Source organism: Carassius auratus, chromosome 31 (assembly GCF_003368295.1).
Source record: "Carassius auratus strain Wakin chromosome 31, ASM336829v1, whole genome shotgun sequence".
Lineage (NCBI taxonomy): Eukaryota > Metazoa > Chordata > Actinopteri > Cypriniformes > Cyprinidae > Carassius > Carassius auratus.
Window position 1 is genome coordinate 9515620 of NC_039273.1, and position 25000 is coordinate 9540619.

Genomic DNA, 25000 nt, shown 5'->3' on the forward strand with positions numbered 1-25000 from the left:
AAAAACAAACAAACACACGTTTATCAGGGCATTTCCCCAAAAAAGCACTGTATGGCTAAGATGAGAGTGGAAACATTTAACACCAAATGGTCTCAACAATCGACTTGCTCATAATGCTTTTGAGAAACACAGTCCTAAACATCACAGTTAACACCAGTGACATTCAAATCTTTTAGTGACGAAATGCCAGCTAACATTAAGATTAGTGTCCTTCTTTGACGTTAACATCATACTGTAAGCAGTGATGCTGAAATAGAATCCAAATCAATGCACATTCAAAATCACTTGGGTGCTCTGTAAAAACAGCATTTCCCAAAAATAAAAACATCCCTTTACTGTGATATTCAATAAGACATTTTCACAATTGTTTTGATGTACTTACAAGTTGTTCCCTAAGTTTGCTCCAGTCGCTTGTGATTATCCTCCGTGTTGAACGGATTCTTCTGAACGTCGATTAGAACAACAACGTGACGTCACAGAGTAAACTTAAAATTAATAATTTAAATAGAAAAGTCTACTCAAAACCCGACGTTAAGCCACACAAAAAAATAAAACAATTCCTCATTCAGAAAATGTAATTTTTATAAGTTGCATCAATGATTTAAAAGACTTTAAATGCGGTGTTCTTAATCTTTTTACGTTAGTAGTACAGTTCAGGTTCAGACCTGTTGCTGTGTAAGTTTAGCATGTTCAGATTAGTCTTTGTAGAAATGACCGTTCAATAGTGAACAAAATGGAGAGCTAAACATTGAATCATACATATATATATATCAGTATCTACAATGTGTATGATGGTCTTTCCTGGCTAGTGCATTATAAAAAAGTAAAATAAAATCGGATTATTTGTCAAGCTACATAATCTTAAAGCAGATCAATCTGAATCAAAGTGACTTGTTTTAAAGAATCCCCACACCCCCAGTTCCCCCAGCAGCGTCTGGTAAACTGATGGTCTCCTCTCTTCATATGCTAATAACACTAATGTCTCCACATTATCACCTGCCCTCTCACAGCGAGCAGATATTCGGACATACAAGCAAAGCCCAGAAAAGAAAGCAGGTCTATTTAAGTGTATTTTATAAATGAAATGATACAAATAGTATTTAATAATACCAGATATTAATTTATTATTATTAAATTTAGGTTGAAACTCAACATTTTTGCAAAGAAGCTGTTTATATTTAAGGTATTGTATATTATTTTATTTTTAAACGCTAGATAAATAAAATAAGATCATAGCAGTAAGTCCGGGGAATACTTTTATTAAGTCAGGCATTTGTTGAACACACTGCTGGGTACTTTTACAGGTACTTAAAAAAAAATACAGGAGACCTTCTTTCCCATAACATGCACCAATCCAGCGACAGGTTTATGGTCTGTGGTCTCTAAAACACTGGATAATATCAGTAAAATATATATATATCATTTCCTTAGGGCTTAAATGAACCTCCTCATTTAAATATAGCTCAGGTTTGTCAAACACTATGTGTGGATGATGGACAATGCTCCCATTAACACAGAGAACAAACTTGGCCATCACATTGTTCACAAACTTCCTTACTTCGTCCACCTTTCCTCCAGTGGTGCCTCTGGTCGATTGAAGAAAGCATAAACTTCATTTGTTCAATTCTTTCTTTAAGACACTGTTGGAAGAAAGGAAGGAGGTCACCCCAAACACTGGACCTGGGAGGACACACAGAGATTGGTGCCCATGGTTTCTCTTGCTCGCTTTTCACTAACGTCGAATGTAGCTGTCCCAACAATCCAGATTCTGCATGCAGCTGATAGAAAATATACAATACAAATTATTAATTATGGCTCAAATCTTTGGAGGTTCCATAATTGCTTAAAAATTTGTTTATATGATGTTTATTTTATTGTTACATTTCCAGTCTTTAACATGGACAGCCAAAACTCACAGGTTTAAACGTTAAAGCTGGTCCCTGAAACTGAAAGATATTCAGATGAATACACACTAACACTAAGAGGTTTACTTGCCTTGAAATGAGATTGACATTTATGATTCTTGTTGATTGTGGCAATTCCATTTTTGGGAGTATATATTTTTGTATTCAGAACATTTTATATTCAAAATATATTGAGTAGCAACATACCTTTTTTTTGAGGACTGAACTTTCTGATGAAGTGAAATTCTTGTTTAGAGTGAACAATGTGAACTGTTGACTTGACTTTTCTTAAAAGAAAAAGGTAAAGACAGTTTTGTTAAACATGTTTAAACATAGGTGCAACATTTGTAGAATAAGTGATTAGAAAATGTAGAACTTACTCATGTTGTAGGATATGTTCTCCCTTCTAGCAGCCAGAATCACTTTAACAGTGAGTGAATGTTCTGTGATTATAAAGCAGCACTTCCTCCAGCTGGAGAGCGATGGGTTACATCAGGATATGATCACTGTCTGTATGATGCGGTCTGTATGACCGGTCATCTGTATGATCAGCTTCTGTATGACCAGTCATCAGCGTGCTGGCCATTCTCTTACGCATTGCATCTCGACCTGACGAGTCACTCTATGTCTTATGTTTTTACTTAGGTTTAACTATTTCTGATGGCAAGATTGGCTGTTTTAGTGTTATTATCAACATTGTTGTTTCATAGATAAACAGAATATGAAATATTGATAAATGTAAGGCAACCAAACAGGCGTCACAATTCACAGTCTCATTGGGGACCGTCTTTTACACTTTCTCAATCCTTGACTCTTGGTCAGGAGCCCTTGGCGTAAATTTTTAGTTTGCCCATTTAGTGCAGTTTTTCCATGTGCAGGGTATTTCACTGGTTTCATTAAGATACCTTTGCATCAACAGACAAACGCTGTGGACAGGGACATTTATCACGTCAGTTTTGATGTCTTTTATCTCAAACTCAAATTCAGATGTATTTTATGATGACTGTGTTTATGGAGTGGAATTATTTTCAGTTATTAATACCTCAATGTTAAAACTTTTCACAAACTTATTGTATGACTTCAGAAGACTTTGAATACAACACAAATAGTTTTTAATACTTTTATAATCTTTCTAGCACTAAATGCCCTTGAGTGTAAAAAAAAAAAAAAAAATTCCCTGATTATTTTTCAAGCTACATAATCTAAAAGCAAACCAATCCCGGTCAAAGTGACTTGTTTTAAAGAATCCCCACATCCCCCAATTCCCCCAGCAGTGTCTGGTAAACTGATTGTCTCCTCTTCTTATGCTAATAACACTAATGTCTCCACATTCCTGAGCATTATCACCTGCCCTTCACAGCAACAGTACCAACAGTATCCGGGCTAACTGAGTCTTATCCAATCACTGTCCAGATATCTGGGTTGGGTTGTATACATACTCTGTTTTCCTGACAGAATCTACATTGAATTTTTTTGTTTTTTGTGAAATAAAATTCCAAAACCTTAAAGGACAAACTGCTTTTTGAGATTCCTACATTGCCTACAAGGGACCACATACAACAAAGCCTACTAAGGCCATTTCTCATCTCTTTTTTCCATTCAAGACTGAAAAGGTAAGTTATACATTCTGAATTTAGATTCTGATAATATGTAAATGGTAGCCTTAAAAAATAAATGTCTGCCAAAAATGCATGCAGACTGTTAAAATTTGCATGTTGTCTCTTAGTAAATGTTAGTGCTGTTTAATCTCTATTTACTGTATATATTTGTTCATTTGTTGATAGATTTTTTTTGTGGTTGTTTCTAAATATTGTTTTTCATTTTGGCAAATGCAGTGTACCCTAAAAAAATCTTGAATATTTCACAGGAAAATGAGACCCAGAAGAGTCAGTCCTGAAAAGGAAGCTTTGAAATTCATCGCATCTGGGAAAGATAAAGACATATTTCAGTCAAGAGTCAAGAGAAAGGTAAGTTATGATTTAAGACTCTGTCTCCAATACTGTATGACTGCAAATATTAATTAAGTACTTGGCATAGTAGCTTATGAATTTCAAGAAGTGTACTGTGCAATGTTATTACTAGTTCATAGTGTGCAGTGTGAAAAAATACAGAAACAGAAATTATAGATAATCAGTGGCTTGAACATTTAGTGTATTGTAATTTTGATGCACTGTTATAAAGATTGTAATGTACTGATAATCATACTTGATAAAATGTTTAATATTGATAATCACTGGAACTCGAAAACAACTGGGACACATATTAAACTTGTATCATAAATGTATGTATTCTCTAAAAATAATATGTGTGTGTGTATGTGTTTGTGACCAACAGATTGTTGATGAACAGAAAAGAGCACATTTGTGTGCATTTGGGACCACAAACATCACTACAGGAGAAGAAATGATGTTCGACTGCGGAGATCCTGACAGCTCATGGAGACAGGTTTGTACATTTCTATTTCAATAACTTTAGCTCATATTTCAGAGTTATTTCATGAATTGTTATTTATTTGTAGTAAATCAAATTTACTTTGAGTTTTAATGTAAAATAATGGAATTAACTTGGCAAACTTGTTACAAACAATGTTAAATCAGTTTGGGATCAGTACGATTTTTAAATGTCTTTAAAAGAATATTCTGCTCACCAAGTCTGCATTTATTTAATAATAAAAAGTACAGTGAAAACTATAAAATAGTTAAATATTATCACAGTTTAAAGTAACAGTTCTCTCTCTCTCTCTCTCTCTCTCTCTCTCTCTCTCTCTCTCTCTCTCTCTCTCTATATATATATATATATATATATATATATATATATATATATATATATATATATATGTATATATATAGGCAAGATATCTATAGATATCTCGATATAGGTCTATTCAGTTTATTTTAAATAAATGCTGTAATTTTGACCTTTATTTTCATTGAATATCCTAAAAAGTACTATATATATCACAGTTTCCACAAAACTATGAAGCAGGAAAATATGCTTTCAACACTGATAATATAAGAATCATTATTAATGACTGAGAACCAATAATAATTGATCATAAAAGAACATAAATTCTGCTAATTTAAATGATTTCTGAAGATCATTTGACACTGAAGAGTGGAGTAATGATGCTGACATATTTCACAATTTTAAATTCATTTTACAATATTTCTGATCAGGTAAATGCAGCCTTGATTAGCAGAAAAGTCTTCTTTTAAAAACACTAAACCAGTCTTCCTGATCCCAGACTCACTGGTCAGGTGTGTTGATCCTGTGAGAGGTGTGAATGTTTGCGGGGGAGAGAGAGAGAGCGTGAACAGGGCAGATAGCACTACAACACAATAGAGATTACTGATCAAAGTGAAGAAAAAACAATCCGCATTGGTATGGTCTTTACAATATTTCATAAAATAGTAGCACTTTCCCATAAGATGTCATTGGTTAACACTAGTTAACATGAAAATCACTTTTAAAGTGTTTATTAATGTTAGTAAACATTACTTTTATCATTAACAAATACAATGTTTGATTTTAATAATGTATTAATAAATATTATTTAATGTAGTTGAGCTAACATTAACAAAAAATAAACAGTTGTATTTTTTTTATGTTAACAAAGCTTAAATATTTAAACAAATGTATTTCTCATTGTTAGTTAATGTGTCCTGTCCATCGCTCAGTGTTTTTAAATCAAACTTAAAGACTCATTTTTACACCCTTGCATTTGAGTGATGCGGTGTACGGTTCTTTTGATGTATGTTTTTAATTTTTTTAAATGTGTATATATACATATTTTTTATTTTAATTTTTGATCTCTGTTGCTTTTAAAGTAACCTTTTCTTGTAAAGCAGTTGGATCAATGATGGTTGTGTTAATGTTGTGCTCTAGAAATAGAAATTGACTTGACCTGACTTATTGTAAAGTGAAACTTTACACTTCAACACTTTATTTTAAGGGAATAATGCATTGGTAATCCAGAATAATGCATTAATTAATCAATAATTATTGGCTTATTCTGGGCAATAAACTTGAATATCACTTAGTAAGAGCCACTCAATAATTGTGAAAAAGTGAATCATTAATTACTGGTTTGTTTATTCTTAACTAATACATAATTCTGGATCCTTAAAATGTTAGGTTAATCACTAATTACTAGTGTGTTATTACATGAATTACATCTTTTAATTTGGGTCTGGGTTTGAGTATTAAAGGGGATGCAAGTCAACAAGTTTAATGTATGCAATAATAAAATCAGTTTTACAAAAAAAGAGCACTTGTTGAAATGTTCTGCATGTCACTTTCAGCGTTCATAACAATATCATTATTAATTCTGTACAGCTTAGTCAGGTGGCCATTACTAGACATTGTTATAAATGAATCTTCTATATTACAGGTAGCAGGATGCTTGGTCCATTACAGACGGATGGGCAACACCCTCATCAGACCACTACACCCTACACCCAGGATCCACTTGGTCTGTCTCTACATGTCAGAACGAGTAACTTCAGTCTTCAATGGGATGAAAGACTAAACATATCTTAAGCAGAATGCTGAGCAAATCAGTGGAAGAGCGTCCTACTATTGAGGAAAGCCTTCAGGAAGTCAAAACTATGTTTAAAGACTTATTGTAGAGTTTACAATATGCATTAAAATGATTGGATATAAATACTGGTGTGAATTTACAGGTTTCGATCACCAGTCTTATCAAATATCAACCACAAACAGCTACAGCTCAGGAAAGACTTCAGTCTTCAGTCTTGGATACATCAGTAAATCACTAGTGCCATTAAATCAAAATGGTATGTTACATTCATCATAAACAATACTGAAGAGCTGAAGATCATTGTCTTTTCATGTTTTCAACTTTGTGAAGTATGTATTACTGACATTAATTTTTTTTTAATTCATTCATATATTTATTCACTATATATATTTTTTATCTTGTAATTTTGTTAAATAGCAAGAGCCAGAAAGCCCTGGTCAGAAACAGAGAGGAAACTCATAGAACACTGTTTCAAGATCTACTTTGAGGAAATGAAGGCTCCTGGAGAAGTGGACTGTGAAAGATGCATGAATGCAAACAGGATTCTAAAGGATAATGGAAGAGACTGGAAAACAGTTAAATACTTTGTGCTCAACAGAGTAATTTCAGTTAAGAGAAGTTTGGGTGAACAGTACTGAGCCCATAAACCCTGAGAGCTTGTGATGTGGAGTATCAGTGTTGAGTCATAACTGTGCTGTGACACTGAAGGTCCATGTACATGCAGCATCAGTGCATCATAGCATTGAAATGATTGACTACAGCTGTTTTCAGCTCCTGTTTGGGACTCTGTTTTAGACCTGTTATAACTTTGATGTAAGCCACTGTAATTTTGAACTATTTAATTTTTTTTAAAATAAACATATTTTATTATTTTCATTTTGATTTGTTGTTTTACTTTTCTTGGCAATGTTGATAATAAAAATGGAGCCCCTAAATCAAGTGCTGCTCTGAAAAATGTTAGTGTGTTAAACGACTAAAGTGCCAATGCTTAAAGTATTTTATTGTAGCTGTCCATACAACACCTGACACTAATACACACATGTGGAGGTCAAAACTCAAAAATATTTATTGATTGTTGCATTGAGAATTTTCAGTTGGTTCTACAAATGTGCAAATGTTAAAAGATATTCTGTTCATCTAATTTACTGGAGCCAACTGAAGATTTTAATGCAGTAAATAAAAAAATAAAATAAAAACACTGGTCCCCTGTTAGATGGTGAAGTGTGACGCCTGATCGGCTGACCTTACATTTAACAATATTTCACATTCTCACCATCTCTGAATGCTATGGCAAGGATGATAATATAAAGTTACAATATATGTTGATTGTAACATTGATTTAGAAATTTAGCCAATTGAATATTTTCAAAGTTAACATGAAATCTTCAAGAAATGTCAAAGCAACCAAAGAGATGTCGCAGTTTACCATTTAACAGGGGACCTAAGTGTTCAGATCAACATTAGCACTATCTATCTATCTATCTATCTATCTATCTATCGATCTATCGATCTATCTATCGATCTATCGATCTATCGATCTATCGATCTATCTATCTATCGATCTATCGATCTATCGATCTATCTATCCATCTATCTATTAAAAAAATAAAAAATTCACAAATTGGCCTCCAAGATCAAACCGGTCCACAGTTAGATGGTGAAGTATGACGTGATCTGTTTGGTTGCCTTTACATTTAACAAATTACATTTATTTATTTATTAATTTATTTCTGAATATAATGGCAATGCTGATAATACCCTAAAAATGGAGCCTCTGAAAAATGTCAGTGTTAAACAGCTAAAGTAGCCTGGTTAAAAGATATTTTACTGAACTCAACTGAAATGTTTCAATGCAGCAAGCTAACATATAACATTGTTTCTTAAGTTAACATATAATATTGTTTCTTAAGTTAACATATAATGTAGTTTCTTAAGTTAACATATAATGTTAAAGTGTCTGTGATGTAAGAAGAGGTGATTCAGTCTAACAGGCGTCACACGTCACCATCTAACTGGGGACCAAACTCATTTTATCTAACACATGCACTCTTTACTGTCAGAAGTATTGACATGCAATTCTTACCTTAAAGAGCTCTTTCTGCTCTTTTTAACCCATAAATTTGTTTTGTTGATGTAAATTAAACAAACTAATAATGCTTTACTTGAGAAATTAATGTAATTATTTTTCTTCTCGCCTTTTATTGTTTGATTAGCATTAATGCCAACACTTAACTCAAGCCACAAGACAAGATTTTTACAGATACAAAAAGGAATCTCAGTGACCAACTTCTGGTCTAAAAATATTTGACTGGAAAAATCATCCTGTAATAAATATAATTTCAGTTCTACTTTCTGAGTATGAATTATCATATGCAGTAAAAACAACAACACTCAAGCTCTGTAAAAGGTTTTGTTCAACTGCCTGGCTTCTCTCCTGCATGATTTTATCTGAGTCTCTTTAGACATTGGAACCGTACATGAATTATGAGCTTCTAGAAGTGGGATCACAATGTGTCGGTCATCACCGATGTGACGTTCAGAGTGACCGACTGAAAGTGAAATCCTTTTCACAAACTGAACAGACAAATAAACACATAACAAATGACATAATAGTCATATTAAGTAGAAACAATAAGTGCTCTCTATATATTCAAAGTTCAAATAGAGAAAGATAACAGATCTATAGACAACTACAAAACCTGTTATAGCCTACATACTAATAACAGTCTAGATATGTTATCAAGCCTAACTTGCGAGCATCAGGGAGTCACTCTCAAAATGCGGGGTATTAAAATCCCTTTTAAATACGCGTACATGTTTCGATTTAATGATCGCGGGATCACTCGGCTGTATTCTGAACATACATTATACATTACAAGACATTAATTTTGTCAAACACTCTACAACGAATCCTCTTTTGATGTTTCTTATCGGCCACTGAGGGTCATTTTTGTTTGTGTTGAACAAAAAAAAAAGTCAAATAATAAAAACAATTCCACACAGACTAAACTGTACATACTAAACATACACAGCAACAGATCTGTGCATATAATCGTGTTTTCACTAGAGTAAAGCACACTGGTCCCCTGTTAGATGGTGAAGTGTGACGCCTGATTGGCTGTAATAATTCACATTCTCACCATCTCTGAATGCTATGGCAAGGATGATAATATAAAGTTACAATATATGTTGATTGTAACATTGATTTAGAAATTTAGCCAATTGAATATTTTCAAAGTCAACATGAAATCTTCAAGAAATGTCAAAGCAACCAAAGAGATGTCGCAGTTTACCATTTAACAGGGGACCTAAGTGTTCAGATCAACATTAGCACTATCTATCTATCTATCTATCTATCTATCTATCTATCTATCTATCTATCTATCGATCTATCTATCTATCTATCTTTAAAAAAAAAAAAAAAGAAAGAAATATTAGCCTCCAAGATCAAACCGGTCCCCAGTTAGATGGTGAAGCATGACGTGATCTGTTTGGTTGCCTTTACATTTAACAAATTACTTTTATTTATTTATTTATTTATTTATGAATATAATGGCAATGCTGATAATACCCTAAAAATGGAGCCTCTGAAAAATGTCAGTGTTAAACAGCTAAAGTAGCCTGGTTAAAAGATATTTTACTGAACTCAACTGAAATGTTTCAATGCAGCAAGCTAACATATAACATTGTTTCTTAAGTTAACATATAATATTGTTTCTTAAGTTAACATATAATATTGTTTCTTAACTTAACATATAATATTGTTTCTTAACTTAACATATAATATTGTTTCTTAACTTAACATATAATATTGTTTCTTAAGTTAACATATAATGTAGTTTCTTAAGTTAACATATAATGTAGTTTCTTAAGTTAACATATAATGTTAATGTGTCTGTGATGTAAGAAGAGGTGATTCAGTCTAACAGGCGTCACACGTCACCATCTAACTGGGGACCAAACTCATTTTATCCAACACATGCACTCTTTACTGTCAGAAGTATTGACATGCAGTTGTTATCTTAAAGAGCTCTTCATTTTACTTTATTTTTGCTATCCTCAAATTAACTATAGTATCTTGTTTGTTTTGTCTTAATATTTTTTGGTTTGACTGAAAAAAAAAAAAAAAAAAATATATATATATAAATATATATAAATCTGTGTGATTGCATTCATATATTGAGAAGTGCATTTGTATTAGAGTCAAGCCCAGAATATCATACTAATTTATTAAACATTTTGGATTTTTATCAGAATATTTCTTCAATGGTGATATAGTGTGAATGTTTCAAAGTTTAGAATTGCATTTAAATACAGTTAGATTGTGAAGAAACACTTGGTACAATTGCCCTTGTGTTTCCACACACAGTTGCATTGCAGTCTATAGAGGTCCTCTGTTGGATAGGTAGACGTCACTCAGGTCCCCACTTGGCATGTTTTTAAAAAAAATTAAAAATGCATTTTTTTCAGTTATATTATGAAAAAAGACCTCAAATGAAAATTTTGTATGTAATTTTTGTTTCTTAAAAATGACCAGAAACACTGGTCCCCTCTTGGTCAGTGTAGAGCGATAGTCCCCTCTTAGTAACATAGACGTGTATGTGTGTGTGTGTGTGTGTGTGTGTGTGTGTGTGTGTGTGTGTTTGTATTCTCAAGCTACCTTTGATTGGGATTGGTTTTCTTTTTTCAGCCACCTTAATTGTACTGTGCAATATTCTAGCAGATCCGTGTTAATTGAGAGTTTGTTTAGTTGTCTAAATTTTCAACTAAAATGTACTGTCCAAATTTTCCATTATCATTCCTCAGAAAGAACATTAAAATAAATATATACTTTAATGACTCTGGGGGATGTACTATACACATAAAGCATATGCATAATTATTTCGACTTATTTTTATTAGTTAAATGCAAATAATGAAAATACTGCATTTCAGAAAAGACCTTCAAAAAATCCAGTGGAAAGCAAATTATGATACAGCTTTTAAAATATAGTTTGCTAATATATTTTCAAAAATGTATGTGTTTAAATCTTAAAACAGCTTTTTGTGTTTCTAGTAATAATGGTTCAATTGTCTGTTGATAAGCATAGATATTTATCTAATGTACTCATGTTTCAGTGTTTTGGCAAGTTTAAAATTTCCTCTCTTGTGTTGATTATCTCCAGAGCTCTCTAAGCTCCGATTGTAATTGCAAGCCAAGACTTGATTGGCTCTTGAGTTGTTGGCTTTGGGCCAGCAGACTTTCTCCATATAATAGCGGGAAGCAGGACGACAGCTTCTAAAAGAGAGAGCAGACAACAACTCATATGGTGGTGGAATAACTCTGAAAACCTAAAGTGAACAGAATCAGAAAATGTGTAAAGGATTAGCTGCCCTTCCCCAGACATGCCTGGAAAGGTAAGATCTTTAAAACATGGATAGCACCATGGATTAACTTAAAATTCACTCCATGCTACATTAACTACGTAAGACGGTTGGCAGGCTCCTTTGGGAAACAGTGCTTGTGTATTTCGCAATATCTGTGTCTTCTGGAGCAGCTGGGAATTCTCTAAATAAAACAAAAAGTCTGTATGGTGCTTTGTATGAGGTTTAGGTAGTGAGTATTGATCACTGTATATATGAAAATGTTATTCATTATTTTGCCTCAGAGTCTTTTGTTTAAATAATTTCAATTATTCAATATACATTTTTAAGTATTGTACATGTGGTATTCTGCTGTGTATTGTATTGTACATTTTAAGTAAATCATATTTTCCACAGATACTTTTTTTTGTCTTCTTCTTCCTAGTTTTGTTTCTGAAAACATCAAAGTTCCCCAATGTTACTAAAAACCAAGACACCCTCAACTTTGTTTAGTTCTCTGTTCATAACAAGATTTGGATCAGAATTCCTGAGAACAGACTAGCATAGAAGTATAAAAATGAGGATATTTATTGTGACTAGTGGCCCATACTCTGATCAAACAGTTTGTGCTATTGACTCATTCATTGTGTAAACATATGTTTATCACTGTTCTTGGCTTTACTCTTAATGCCTGGCCCGGGGCCTGGAGTAATTCTGAAAAGTCTATCAGAAAGACAGTTTTAAGATGGCAACATGAGGCGGTTTATAATGTTGCATGAGATAACTGAGCCATAAAATTATCATTTTAACAAATGTGCTTTTTAAGCTGTGAAATGTTTGCACTGATGTCAGTGTTTTAGATCTGTGGCAGCAAGATGATCATGAAACCTCAACAAATCACCAAGTTTGTTGACGTCACTTCATCCACAGTCATCTGCGAGGATTATGTAAAAAAAAAAAGGGATATTGCATCTGTTTTAAAATCTACAGAGAGTGTGAAAAAGTCCTGAAAAGGTGTGAATGGAACACCTTCAACACGTGTTGTTTTATTGTGTCATCTGTCATACTGTAGTAATTACTGTACTGATGACAGCTGTACAGGTCAATAATAAGCAATGAAGAAAAGGTTTCTATAGCTGACGTGCAAGAGGACAAAAACTACATGGAAAAATCATTCTCTGAAAAACAATATGTGTACTTTGAGAGAAAAAAAATAGATGAATATCTTAGATGCTACAATAGATGTAGAATATTTTATAATCTGTTGACAGGTATGGAAATGTCCTTAACATCTGTTTTGAAATTCAATTCAGACATCACACAAATCATTTATTAGTGTATGATAAACGCGCTAATGGAGATCTGTGTGGATTTGTGTTTGTGCTGTCTTCAGGGCTAAGGAGATCAAGACTAAATTGGGAATTCTGCTTCAGAAGCCAGAGAATTCCATCGACCTTATTATCCCCTACCAAGAAAAGCCTGAGAAGAAACCAGAGAAGCTTCAGAAGTGAGTTCCTGTTGGCTCTGTTCACTTTCCCTCTAATGTTTTATCTTCCTCTCTCTTTTTCTTGTCCTTGCTGATGGAGACTGCAGCTCTTCAGTCTCCTCACATGCCTCACATACTCATTTAAGACCAAAAGGTCTGTGTATACAAGGAGAAATTATAATAATACAAATTTTAATAAAGCTGAAATGACCTTTCGAAATATTGTGTTTGCACTTAAAAGTGGAAATTTCAGGATGATTGTTCTATGTTTTCAGGTGGAAATCATCCACTTAAAATGGGGGAAGTCAATAACCATGATGTTTAAGCGTGGAAATCATTTCAGGGGGTTGGGGAGGGGGGGGGGGGGTGTTCAGGTGGAAATGATCCACTATGTAGTTTAAAGGAGGAAATCAGACATCAGAAATCAGTTTTATGTTTTTAAACAGTCATCCTCAGATGTTTTGTATCACAAAAAGAGCATCTTAATGTTGTTTCCCAAGCACATTTGACATGCCCAGCCTTCTTCAGGGTGTATTAGTATAGTCCCTGCAATATATTTGATCTTTTTTAGAGTTGCTGCTGTTTTACTCACAAATAGAAATCTGAGTGTTTTTTTTTTTATTTTATTTTTATAAATGTAATGTATGTATATATATATATATATATATATATATATATATATATATATATATATATATATATATATATATATATATATATATATATACATACATACATACATATACACACACACACACACACACACACACACACACACACATGAAACAAAAAAAAAAAAACTAAAAAAGTGATGGTTTGCCTTTATATTAGCCAATATTTAATATCAGTGGCTTATAATAATAGTGACATTAATAATAGTAACCATAATGCCATATTTCTAAATGGGGTGGTGTTGTGTGGATTGAAATGCTTGTATATTTATGTTGTGTGTCAAATTCAAATGGATCAAGTGCTGGTTAACACTTCAATCGTTTGTAAGCACTGTGCCGGAGTCCCCAGTCCAGTCCAGATGTTCTCTCTCGCACTGCACGGTTGAATAAGATAACACACGTTTTTGGTGATTCTTTCCCATGCACTCCAGTAAAGCAGAGGTGATTAAAAGATACCTGCAACTATGGTTTTAACCAGTGCAAAGATATTGCATCACAACTTTTTAAGAACAAGATGAATGATATGAGTGGGCGGGTGGTGTTTTGATGATAGGCCCACCGGGAAAGTTTGGGAGCTGCCATCAGCCAATCAATCGGAGCCTATTGTTAATTTCCTCCACAACCAGTCAGGGCCACCTTCATTTCTCGGGCCCTGGGGCATCAGGAACACTTAGTTCTTATGTTAATCTGGCCCCGTTGGTGGCTAACTATTTTTAAGTATTGTACTGTAGAAAATGATGAGGTTTGAACTTGGAAAGCTACAGCAAAGTAGCAAAGTTCAACGTGAATTCATAAAAAAAAAAAAAGCATGAGAATAGAGCACACTAACTACCTATTCATCTATTAATGCCCATAATTATACAGATTATCAGACGTAGCTAAAAGGTGGAGGTGTGGAGAAAAGGGCTGAACAGTAAAGAGCAAGGGAGTCAGAAAGAAAAAAAAACTGAGGAAGGCCATGTAAGTACATCCTGTAATGGAAAACCGTGTCTGTTTAGAATGAAAATTGTGTCCAAATTGACCGTAAAAACATTTGCAGAGCACTTCTGCTCCCTTTTACTTATGTAATGCCTTATGTAAGTGTTGTTAATGGGGTTGTATTTTTCAAGCAAAAAAAAAAAAAAAAAAAAAGCACTAAACTAAATATCCTAATCACATGATGAGACACGTGTCTAGAAAATACATCAGTAATCAAGATAGGCTGAAAGACTTGTTTAAGAGCTGGATCAGGCACGTGCACACAAAGACATCAAAGCAGGCTTGAGCACCTGTCCTTTTTCTTCCTCGAGAGAAGTTGCCCTTTTTTCTGGGGATTTTTTTTTATATATATATATAAATTACTATATGTGTTACGTATGTGTGCATGTATGTTTTGCTGTTTGCGCACAGCTTTCCCTATCAAACATATAAAAAATCTTAATATCAGGTCGGCTCGGGAACTGTTCCGATGCCTTTCGCGTCCCCGTGCAGCACAGCAGTGTAGCACACACTGAACTGCACATCACATCACAGACAGACAGAGAGCCGCAGAAGTGAAGCCCTCCTTCCCTTTGCAAATCAGATATTAAGTCATTTAAAATGTGCTTATTTGCATACATTTGACACAAGGCATTGGAGATGAATAGGATAAACAAAATAACTAAAGCATATCACCACAAAACTTCCCCAGTTTTTAGTTAATGACTTATATTAATGAGTCTTTTCCCTTGAAATGTTTAAATATGCAGATAGCTTTTTTTGGTTAATTTAGAAGAAATCTTCATAAGCAAACAGACGAGGTGTAATAGGCTTTAAACAAACACCTTAATGTGTATTTTGGAAATTTCCTTTCCATCCGAGTGAAAGAAGACATGGAAGCAAAATACACCAACATCTCATAATTGAACAGTTCCTGAAGTGCCCTGTGTGTGTGTGTGTGTGTGTGTGTGCATGGTACAGTAAGTGTAATTATAACAACGTGAACAAATTTGTTTGTAGACATCTGTTGAAAAATTAAACAACATGAAACAAATGGGTGAGTGTGAGGGAACTGAAATAAATTAAATTGAGTTGTGTTAATATATTTACCATTTTGTTTAGAAAATAAAAGGTAAAATAAATATGAAATATTTATTAAAAAATACAATTTGGAATAAGTAACGGATTACAGTTCATAAAAATAGAACCCAGCACTGTATATATTGCTAATAATGCCCTTTTCATTCTGCGTAAGTACCATAATCCTCAATCACATTTAATTTTACATGTAATGTAAATTATTATACTATTATATTACAATATTACAAAATTGACTGTGTTTGGAAACTTGATGGCCATCTACAAAGAGGAAGATACTAAGGGAAGAAATCTGCTTGTTTTGTTCAGACCCACACCTGAAGAAGCAGCCCAGTGGCGTGAGACCCTTGAGAAGCTCCTTTCCAACAGCTGTAAGTATGATGTTTATCTTAATGGCCATTTGTTTGCCTTTTACTTCCTAAAAGTTCTTTCAGGCATGACCAATCAATGGAAGGTTTAGTTTATCAGTTGAGTATGTAAAACACATTTTAAAAATGTGTTTATTTCTGTCACTTTACAACCTCTGGAAATCTATGAAGTTGCACTGATGTAGTTGATTTGGTATGCGTTAATAGCTTGTGCTCGAACGGACACATTAACCTCACATCTACAAGAATGTTCAGTTTAGAACCATAAAAAGAAGATTCTCTCTGAGTTACAAACACACATTTCACATAAATCACTAGACACTAGACTTCTAGTGTTTTCATGTGGAACTAATTATAATTATTTATTGTTTTTCCTACTGAAGAGGTCATCATGAGGTTATATTTTATTTCAAATGCATACATTTCAAAGAATAATGCACACACGTAATTCTTTGAACATTGAAATTAAAGCTGCACTACATATCTTTGACCTCCCTATAGCCACCTTTTGTTGAAACAAAAATTGCAAGGTTGCCACTGCTCTTCTCCATGGGATGAGTCTGATTGCAGGAAGAAATTCCTATAAGATTAATATTTAAAACATCTGTAGTCTGAGCGAGTGGGATACAGTATGTGCTGCTACAGTAACCCGACCTTATTTTTTACACGCAGAGACGAATGAGGTCAACCTGAAATATCCCACCAAATCGAACTTGGCTTAAGGCTCATTTACAAAAAGGACAATGTTGATAATGAGTCCATTACAGCAGAATTCACACCACAACTATAATGATAAGTGCACAGAAAAATAGTATTGCTGGAATCACTTTCAGAACGACTTTGTTCAGCAGATGAATGATAAAATCATTGACTGCCAATACGAATCCATACAACTTTAAGGAGTTTGAGCATTTAAAGTGGCAGACATGTAGCACATGCTGACAAGAAACGGACTGTTATCATCCAGTGGTGTAAACTTTAATACAGTAATCATTATGGTTACCGTACCTGGTGTAATTAGTAATCAGTCCATACCATATTTTTTATATATATAAATATATATATATATATATATATATATATATATATATATATATATATATATATATATATATATATATATATACTACGGTATGGACTTACTAGGTGAATCATGTACTGTACATGAATACCACATGCTGTTATACATCATGTACTCTTGAGGGATTGCATTGAGGGCTGTGTGCCCTCGGCGTGCATGGCAGTAATGTTTGGATAAGGATGTTAAGAGCTGGTGGAACCGGGGTCTCCGGTGGCAGCTTGTCGCCAACACATTAGCACAAAAAGAACACACAGAGCTGTACTCACTCTAATAGTGTTTCCACATTTTTATTTCCATAGACGGCCTGGCCACCTTCAAGAGCTTCCTCAGATCTGAGTTCAGCGAGGAAAATATTGAGTTCTGGGAGGCTTGCGAGGATTTCAAAAAGACCAAGTCCCCTCTGAAAATGGCCATCAAAGCAAATAAGATTTATGAGGACTTCATTCAGACTGGTGGTCCCAAAGAGGTTTGTTTGGTTTGCCATTGTTTTTTGGGTTTTTTTGTGCTAATCACAGTCAGATTTACAGTTCAGATAAAAAAAACTACAATGCTTCAGAGGTAAAAGGAAGCAGTTCTCCATCAGACCCATTATTCATCTCCTGTGAAAATATGTTTCATATCAGTTGTTTAGATCACTGACTGTACTGTATAAATGCTGAGGCCAATGTCCTCCCCCTAAATGTCCCCGAGGAGCTATAAAAACTTGAAAGTGCCAGTAAGCTACCGCTCCTTCAATTTATTTTTTTAGGTCAGCATAAGTTTGTGTTCTGCATCTGAAATATATCATTTAGGATATTGTTTTATCTATATGATTGTGGGTAACTCATATTTGATCTTTAAGAATCTTAAACTGGATATAAGGTATTAGCAAGCTCTACTTAATGTAGAATTGTTCTTACAGACAAAAAGCTTGTAGGTTCTAACCCTGTTGCCCTTATTTGTTTAAAGGTAAAAAAAAAAAAAAAAAAAATTGGTAAATGATTGTGTTATGTAAAAAAAAAAAAAAAAATGTATCAGGATGTTTGCACATCCGTGTGCTGAGGTTTAAAGTACCTGTTATGTAACTAATTTTGATAAATGTAACAACAGCCATTTGTTTCTAAGTGACCGTAATGATTTTTTAAATCAATGAAATGCAAGCAGTCTCATTGCCACTTTATATATAACTTTTTTCTAATTCTGTGATCCGCATCAATATTTTGTACTGACATTTTTTTAGTTCTGTTCTGTCAGTATTATGATAAGCCACTTTGATTGTGCATATTACAATACAACAAAACAAAATCTAAATACATTTAAATATAAAACGGTGATACAAAAAATAAATGGGTGAGACAAATTCAAAACAAATTGAAAAAGTTGTGTTTGCAAAAAATGAAATAGTTAACAAGTCAAAGACTTTTAAGACATTTATCTATATCAGATTATGTAAGGAAACTAATAGGGTCAACATGATGGTCAGAAAAAAAAAAAAAGAATACAATTCTCGAATCCAGCCTATATTCATTAAAACAGCAGGGAATCGGTCAAATTGTCTGAATTCGTTCCAGAAGACAGACTGCTCCACAGCCCTCCTAGAGTGCTGAGACACTGTCAAAGTTGAAAATAATCTGTTTCTTACACATTATTTTTATGCAGTTTGAAGTATTTTGTGACTGACTTTTACACACTTCCTCCTTATCACCAATACCATGTTTTTAGGTGAACATTGACCACTTCACCAAAGATGTGACTCTGAGGAACCTGGTGGATCTTTCTCCCTCCACCTTCGAGCTGGCTCAGAGCCGGATCTACACCCTGATGGAGAAAGACTCCTTCGGCCGGTTCCTGCGGTCTGAGCAGTACCAGGAGCTCCTCAAGTAAACTGACATGTCCAGCTGCAGGGGGACTCAGCTCTTTGGTCACAAATTCAAATCATTATCCTCAAACTAAAAGTCATAAATATACATTTCTGACACACTTCTAAAACTCATTAAACAATACCACGGTGGTTATTTGGTAAAACACCAGGCACAGTTGCAATGTCTCCCTGCAGCTGACTGAACTGGCCCACTGCTAATAAGAACATCTTAACATAAATTGTTCAAATTAATATGATTCCTGCCCAGTGCTGTGAATGTCAAGCACTTCAATAAGAGAAGTTGATTAGGGCTTAAGATACAGTATGCATTGCTCCTTATAAAAGTGTGAGTTGTCATTGGAAATCATTTAATTTGTACAAGTGCAAAATGCAAAGGATTTAAAGAGCCTCTTAAAATCTTGTATATATAATGTCCTATTAATCGGAGTCACACTCTGATCCCTGTAGACTAAATAAAGACTAAAACTGATCCCCGCTTGTAATGTATGGCTTTTCGGAAAGTGCAGAAGTGGTTTATGTACTTCTGATGAGGACGTTCTGACCCAAGCATCTAAGCAGCATGTTCATCAAGGGGAAGAGGCTGGGAAATGGGAAACGGGAGAGTGTGGGCTTTTTCTTGGAAATGTCTGTGTTGACTTTAAAATGTTCAAATGGTAAACCAATGAAAATCATTGTGAAACAACCCACTTAGTACTAATAGCTTCACTATAAGTCATAGCTATAAAAAAAAAGAGTGTGACATGTTAAGATTCACTCAAGTCTATGGGAACTTGTTGTTTGGGTTACCGTTGTTGGAAGTAGCTAAGATGAGAATATCAAGTAGGAGGGAATCTCTATAAAGCACTGGGCACATAATCTTTTATTCTAAAGGAACTGTTTCTTTCCATGCCACTTTAAAAGCAGAACACATTTAGATGAAGTAATGGAAACCCGAAACATCCAAGTACCACCCCCCTATATATGTATATGTATATATATATATATATATATATATATATATATATATATATATATATACACACACACACACACACACACACACAAACACACACACACACTGTAATACCTATAAACTATTATACTCTAAACAAGAATGATTACTGCAAAATGTTATTGAAGTTATCATCGCCCTTAGCATGTGCAGACAGTCGTGAGTTGTAAGTCAAGTTGTTCCAGACAGAACGGCATATCAAACATATGTAACCCACAAGTGTGATATTCAGTGTCCTTTTGCATGTTTTTATTTTACGTGTGTTTCACAGACACATCTACTCGTGCATGTTTCTTAATTATACTGTGTGTAGCTAAATCTAATAACATTCATTCATATTATGAGCAGTGGTAGGTGCCTCCAGAAGTCCTTACTGATGTTCCAAAAACAAATTATTAGTTCACTGCAGGACAGATTTAGTTTAATATGGCCATCAATAACTGGGCATCACCATCTAAATTCAAGATAAATTGAATTCATTCCACAAGAATTTTAAGAGCAGCAACAGCTCTTTTAGTTCATTAAAAAATATACATATTTTTAAATTATGTTTTTTTTATTTTTTTTGGCTAGAGAAAATAAGGGAATTATCAAAGTCGTCAGTAAGGACTGACAGAGTACCTTCTTATACAAGAAATCTGCACAAAAAAAAAAAAAAAAACTATATGCATGTATGTTTGTAGTTGATCATATAAAATCCATAATCACATTAAAGTTCTGAAGATTTTATTTTATTTATTTTTTCGATGTACATATCAGCCTTTTACAAATGACTTTAATCTATTATTCTTAAGATTGCTTGTCTGTTTGTTTGATCTTCAAGGTAAAATATGACTAATATGGTAAAAATATGAGGCCTAAATTTGTCAATTTCTTTACCGAGCAAGGCTCGTAAATCAACAAAAGTGAATCAGACACTTAAAAGTAAAGCTTTGTTTTCCTCCTCTCTGTATTATAATTGTTCAGAATCATCATGGAATTACTCAGCGTTGTTTAATGGTACTCCATTTTGGCAAGCATGGAATTTCAGTAATATCTGTATTCCCAAGAGAATGTTGTAAAAATGTCAAATTTAAATAATAATGCAACTGCTTCCTGACTTCCTGTATGGCAAGCTCTCTCATCCATTTCATTTAGCCACTCAACCAGAGTGTTTTATTCACACATCCGTGATAAGATGAGTAGATATATGTGTGAAGAATAGAAAGATATAACAAGAAAGACAGAGGAAGAGAGAGGTGGAAAATTGAGATGAAGCAGATGGGCGATGGGAGGTTGCCAAAATAAACAATGTCAGACGCAAACATGTTCACATTGATTACCACTCTCATTCCTAGAAATAAGCCTAGGCTTGTGACTGTGGGTGAAAATGCTTGTGTACTGGTGGAACCGTAAGACATTTCTTGAGTTGCATCAAAAAGGCACCCTTTTCATGAATGCCAAACAAAAGAGCACCTTCATTTTGCTTTGTCCAGACTGTAGGTCAGGATCATCAAAACTGCTCTTTATTAAATTGTTTTTGTTCTGCTGCTTTTATCAAAGACATACAAGAACACAACTAATTTAATTTAAACAGCAAATGCACACATCCAATTAATCTCTGCTTAAACAAGGTTAAACCCTTTTGAACATTCTATTATAAGATGACTCACTACTCTTTCACTGTCACTTCTCTGATGGATAAAATATTAATTAAAATTTATAATAATAAAAAAAACTTTTACACAGCTGTAGTGGATGAATCAGTCAAATGAACTAAGAACATTTTTCTTCAGAAAATGTCCAAACACTTTCATCTTCATCTTCTTATTGTAAAATGTTTGGTTTGAAATGTGTGTTTGTGCTACGCCTCTTTAAAATAAAAAAAAATGACACAGGTTTTGAAATTTTGTTATAATGCAAATAAATTCATACATTATGTGTTCAAATTCTCTTTATGGCCACTGTATATCTGTATATCTGTTCACAAATAGCCTGTCAGTTCACATGCCAAATTTTTTTTCATGGCTGTGCTCATTTCGACACAATGGTGGTGGTGTTACCTCAATGCTGAAACTATGGCCAACAGTTAGTTTCTTTCCATACCAGGAAATAGTATTAATATTCCAAACAATATTAAATCTTATCCAGGTATTAACACTAGACTTATGACAGCTCAAGCTGAAGCTATAACAACGCACAAGAGTGTATAGTGTGTGTGTGTAGAACAGGATACTAATCATGCCCTTATGGCACAATAATGCTGTGCCTGCTATTTACGCATGCACACAAATGGAAACAAATGTGGCTCGGACACACTAAAACAAAACCAGAAACCAGGTAATGGTTGTGCAGGGATCAGATGGAAGGAGAGATAATGCTCTCTAAATACTCACTTCATAAGGTCATTTGTGTAGTAAAACCAGACCGCTCTCTTTAAAGAGACAGCTGCGAATTGGCTGTGTTTTTGATGACTACCAAGGTGAATGTAAATTCTAGGAAATCTAAATACTGTACTGTTAACATTGGCTTATAAAACTCTTTTTTATTTTTTTATAACAAGCACCCAAAAATACCAAAACAATGTTATTATATTGATACAGTTATGTCCTTAATGCATTTCATGCGTGTAATGCTGCATCTGAAATCACATACTTCCCCACAATATAGTATGTAAAAAAAGAGTATGTGAGGCTGTATGTCCGAATTCATAGTATTTTGAAAAACAGTATGCAGCAAATACCTGGAGGACCTACTGTTCTACTTTATGCATGATTCTGAAGTATGCATACGATGGACACTTTACTGTCCAATGAAGCCAAGAGGAGAGTTTATCAAATAGCAGTGAAGCACAACGTACACCTGCAGGTCATCTGACAGTAGCAACATGGCGGATTTAGTACGTTCGAATTCAAATATATATTACTTTCCATTTAAAAGGTAGATTGCTTTACGGCAACAACAAATGCAGTAATTTTGACAGTGGTATATTTACACCAGTGAATTCCACTTACTTAATTGTAGGAGGCTCCAAAGTTGCAGAGATACATTAATCTATATTCAGCTTGAAAAGTATATACTTATTTACTATTATATAAGGGGATGGAGCAATTTTTAGGGAAGCCTGTTTCTGCCAGAATTTAACAAAATTAATAAAAAATAAGATAATAGCGACCTTCTGTCTCACAATTTAGACTTTTTTCTTGCAATTCTGACTTTTTTGTTATACACCCAGAATAACAATATATGACTGCAAATTCACAGCTTGCAATTCAGAGTTTACATTTCACAAGTTTATATTACACAATTAAGATAAAAAGATAAAAAGTCGCAACAGCTTATGACTTCAATGAAATACCCTTGGGAATCACTAGACTGGCACCTGCCTAAACTACTAGAGGTGTTCAGTCAGTCCCCAGTGTATCCTGATAAATAGATTTTCAGATGGAGAATACAAATATTGCCTGTTCTTCTTTGGTTCAAGCAAGTGCATTGAAAAAATCTGCCCAGTTCAATAACAGTGATCAAACAGACACTCCAGCACCTGAAGCACCAGAGCAGAGTGTAATTACATCAATCCCTGTGCTGGACCATAATGAGCAGCCTGCTGTCCTGCAGCAAGATCCTGCCACGAAACAGAGAACACAGGACTGAGAACAGAGAGAGAGATAAATCGCTCAAGAAAAACACCCCATTCTCTGCTTTACCGGACACTTATTTGCGCCTCTGTAACTCTGGGCAAAGGCAAAGCATGTCATGTCAGTGTAGTCGAGGATCGCTGAGAAGTCACACATTTCTTTTGGGAATCTAAAACATCTCTTCAGATGGTCATTTGATTGTTTTTGTAGGTTGTTTTTAGCAAATGTGAGTGAGAACATTATAGGACTTGAGAAACTTCGTTAATAAACTTTGTTACCTATTTTATTCAAAGCTGGATTGTCAAAAACTGTGGCAATAATGGCAACATCCTTTATGACCTTTACTCAAAATCATCAGCAATGTGTCAGTTTCACTTACATTTTCCTTTGTCCTGAATTTAATTAAACTGGCAGCATAGGGTACAAAGGGACTGAAAGGCCCTCGGGGGCCCTTTTGAAAATGTTTTCTTTCCCAAAAGCACCACCACAACATTTTCCTAAACAACAGTTTGTTGCTAAGCACTGCAAAATATTACTTATACATGTGGTCACTGAATTCACATTCTAAATTAATTCATTTTAATTTTAAATAATAATAATAATAATAATTCAAACATAAAAAAAGAAATTGTATATTATAATCGTTATAAATATCAAATATGTACACTCAAAAAAATATTTAACCCCAAAAGTTAAAACTTATTTAATTCAATTAGATGTCAATTTTCCATCCAATGTAATCACATAAATCCAACGCAAAAATTTATATTTGTTTAAGCTTCACCTTTTCATGTTCAGTTAACGTAAATGAATTAAATACATTTTATGAAAACTGATGAACTGTGATTTAAGCTTGTATAATACATAAACTTTACTCATTTTCAATAACTTATTGTTACTTGCTTTATATAAGCACCTTACATTTTCTTAATTCTATTGAATAAATGGACAAAACATGTTACATTTTCAAACCTTTATTGTTGTAATTGAAAGTGACAAAAGTGAAAGTGACGTGACATTCAGCCAAGTATGGTGACCCATACTCAGAATTTGTGCTCTGCATTTAACCCATCCGAAGTGCACA

At 33.9% G+C, this 25000-nt stretch overlaps 1 protein-coding gene across 1 annotated transcript; it reads left to right on the top strand.

Moving 5' to 3' along the window:
* Positions 1-11709: 11709 nt before the first annotated feature.
* Positions 11710-19778, top strand: LOC113050486 (regulator of G-protein signaling 5-like). The gene is made up of 5 exons (XM_026213476.1): positions 11710-11840; positions 13180-13293; positions 16308-16369; positions 17747-17913; positions 19149-19778. The coding sequence occupies exons 1-5, from the start codon at positions 11797-11799 to the stop codon at positions 19308-19310; spliced, it is 549 nt and encodes a 182-aa protein (XP_026069261.1). The 5' UTR covers positions 11710-11796; the 3' UTR covers positions 19311-19778.
* The last annotated feature ends 5222 nt before the right edge of the window (positions 19779-25000 follow it).

Coding starts and splice junctions, on each gene's coding strand:
- LOC113050486 (XM_026213476.1), top strand. CDS start 11,797: ATGTGTAAAGGATTAGCTGCCCTTCCCCAGACATGCCTGGAAAG. Junction 16,370..17,746: donor GAAGCTCCTTTCCAACAGCT/GTAAGTATGATG, acceptor TTATTTCCATAG/ACGGCCTGGCCACCTTCAAG. Junction 17,914..19,148: donor AGACTGGTGGTCCCAAAGAG/GTTTGTTTGGTT, acceptor CCATGTTTTTAG/GTGAACATTGACCACTTCAC.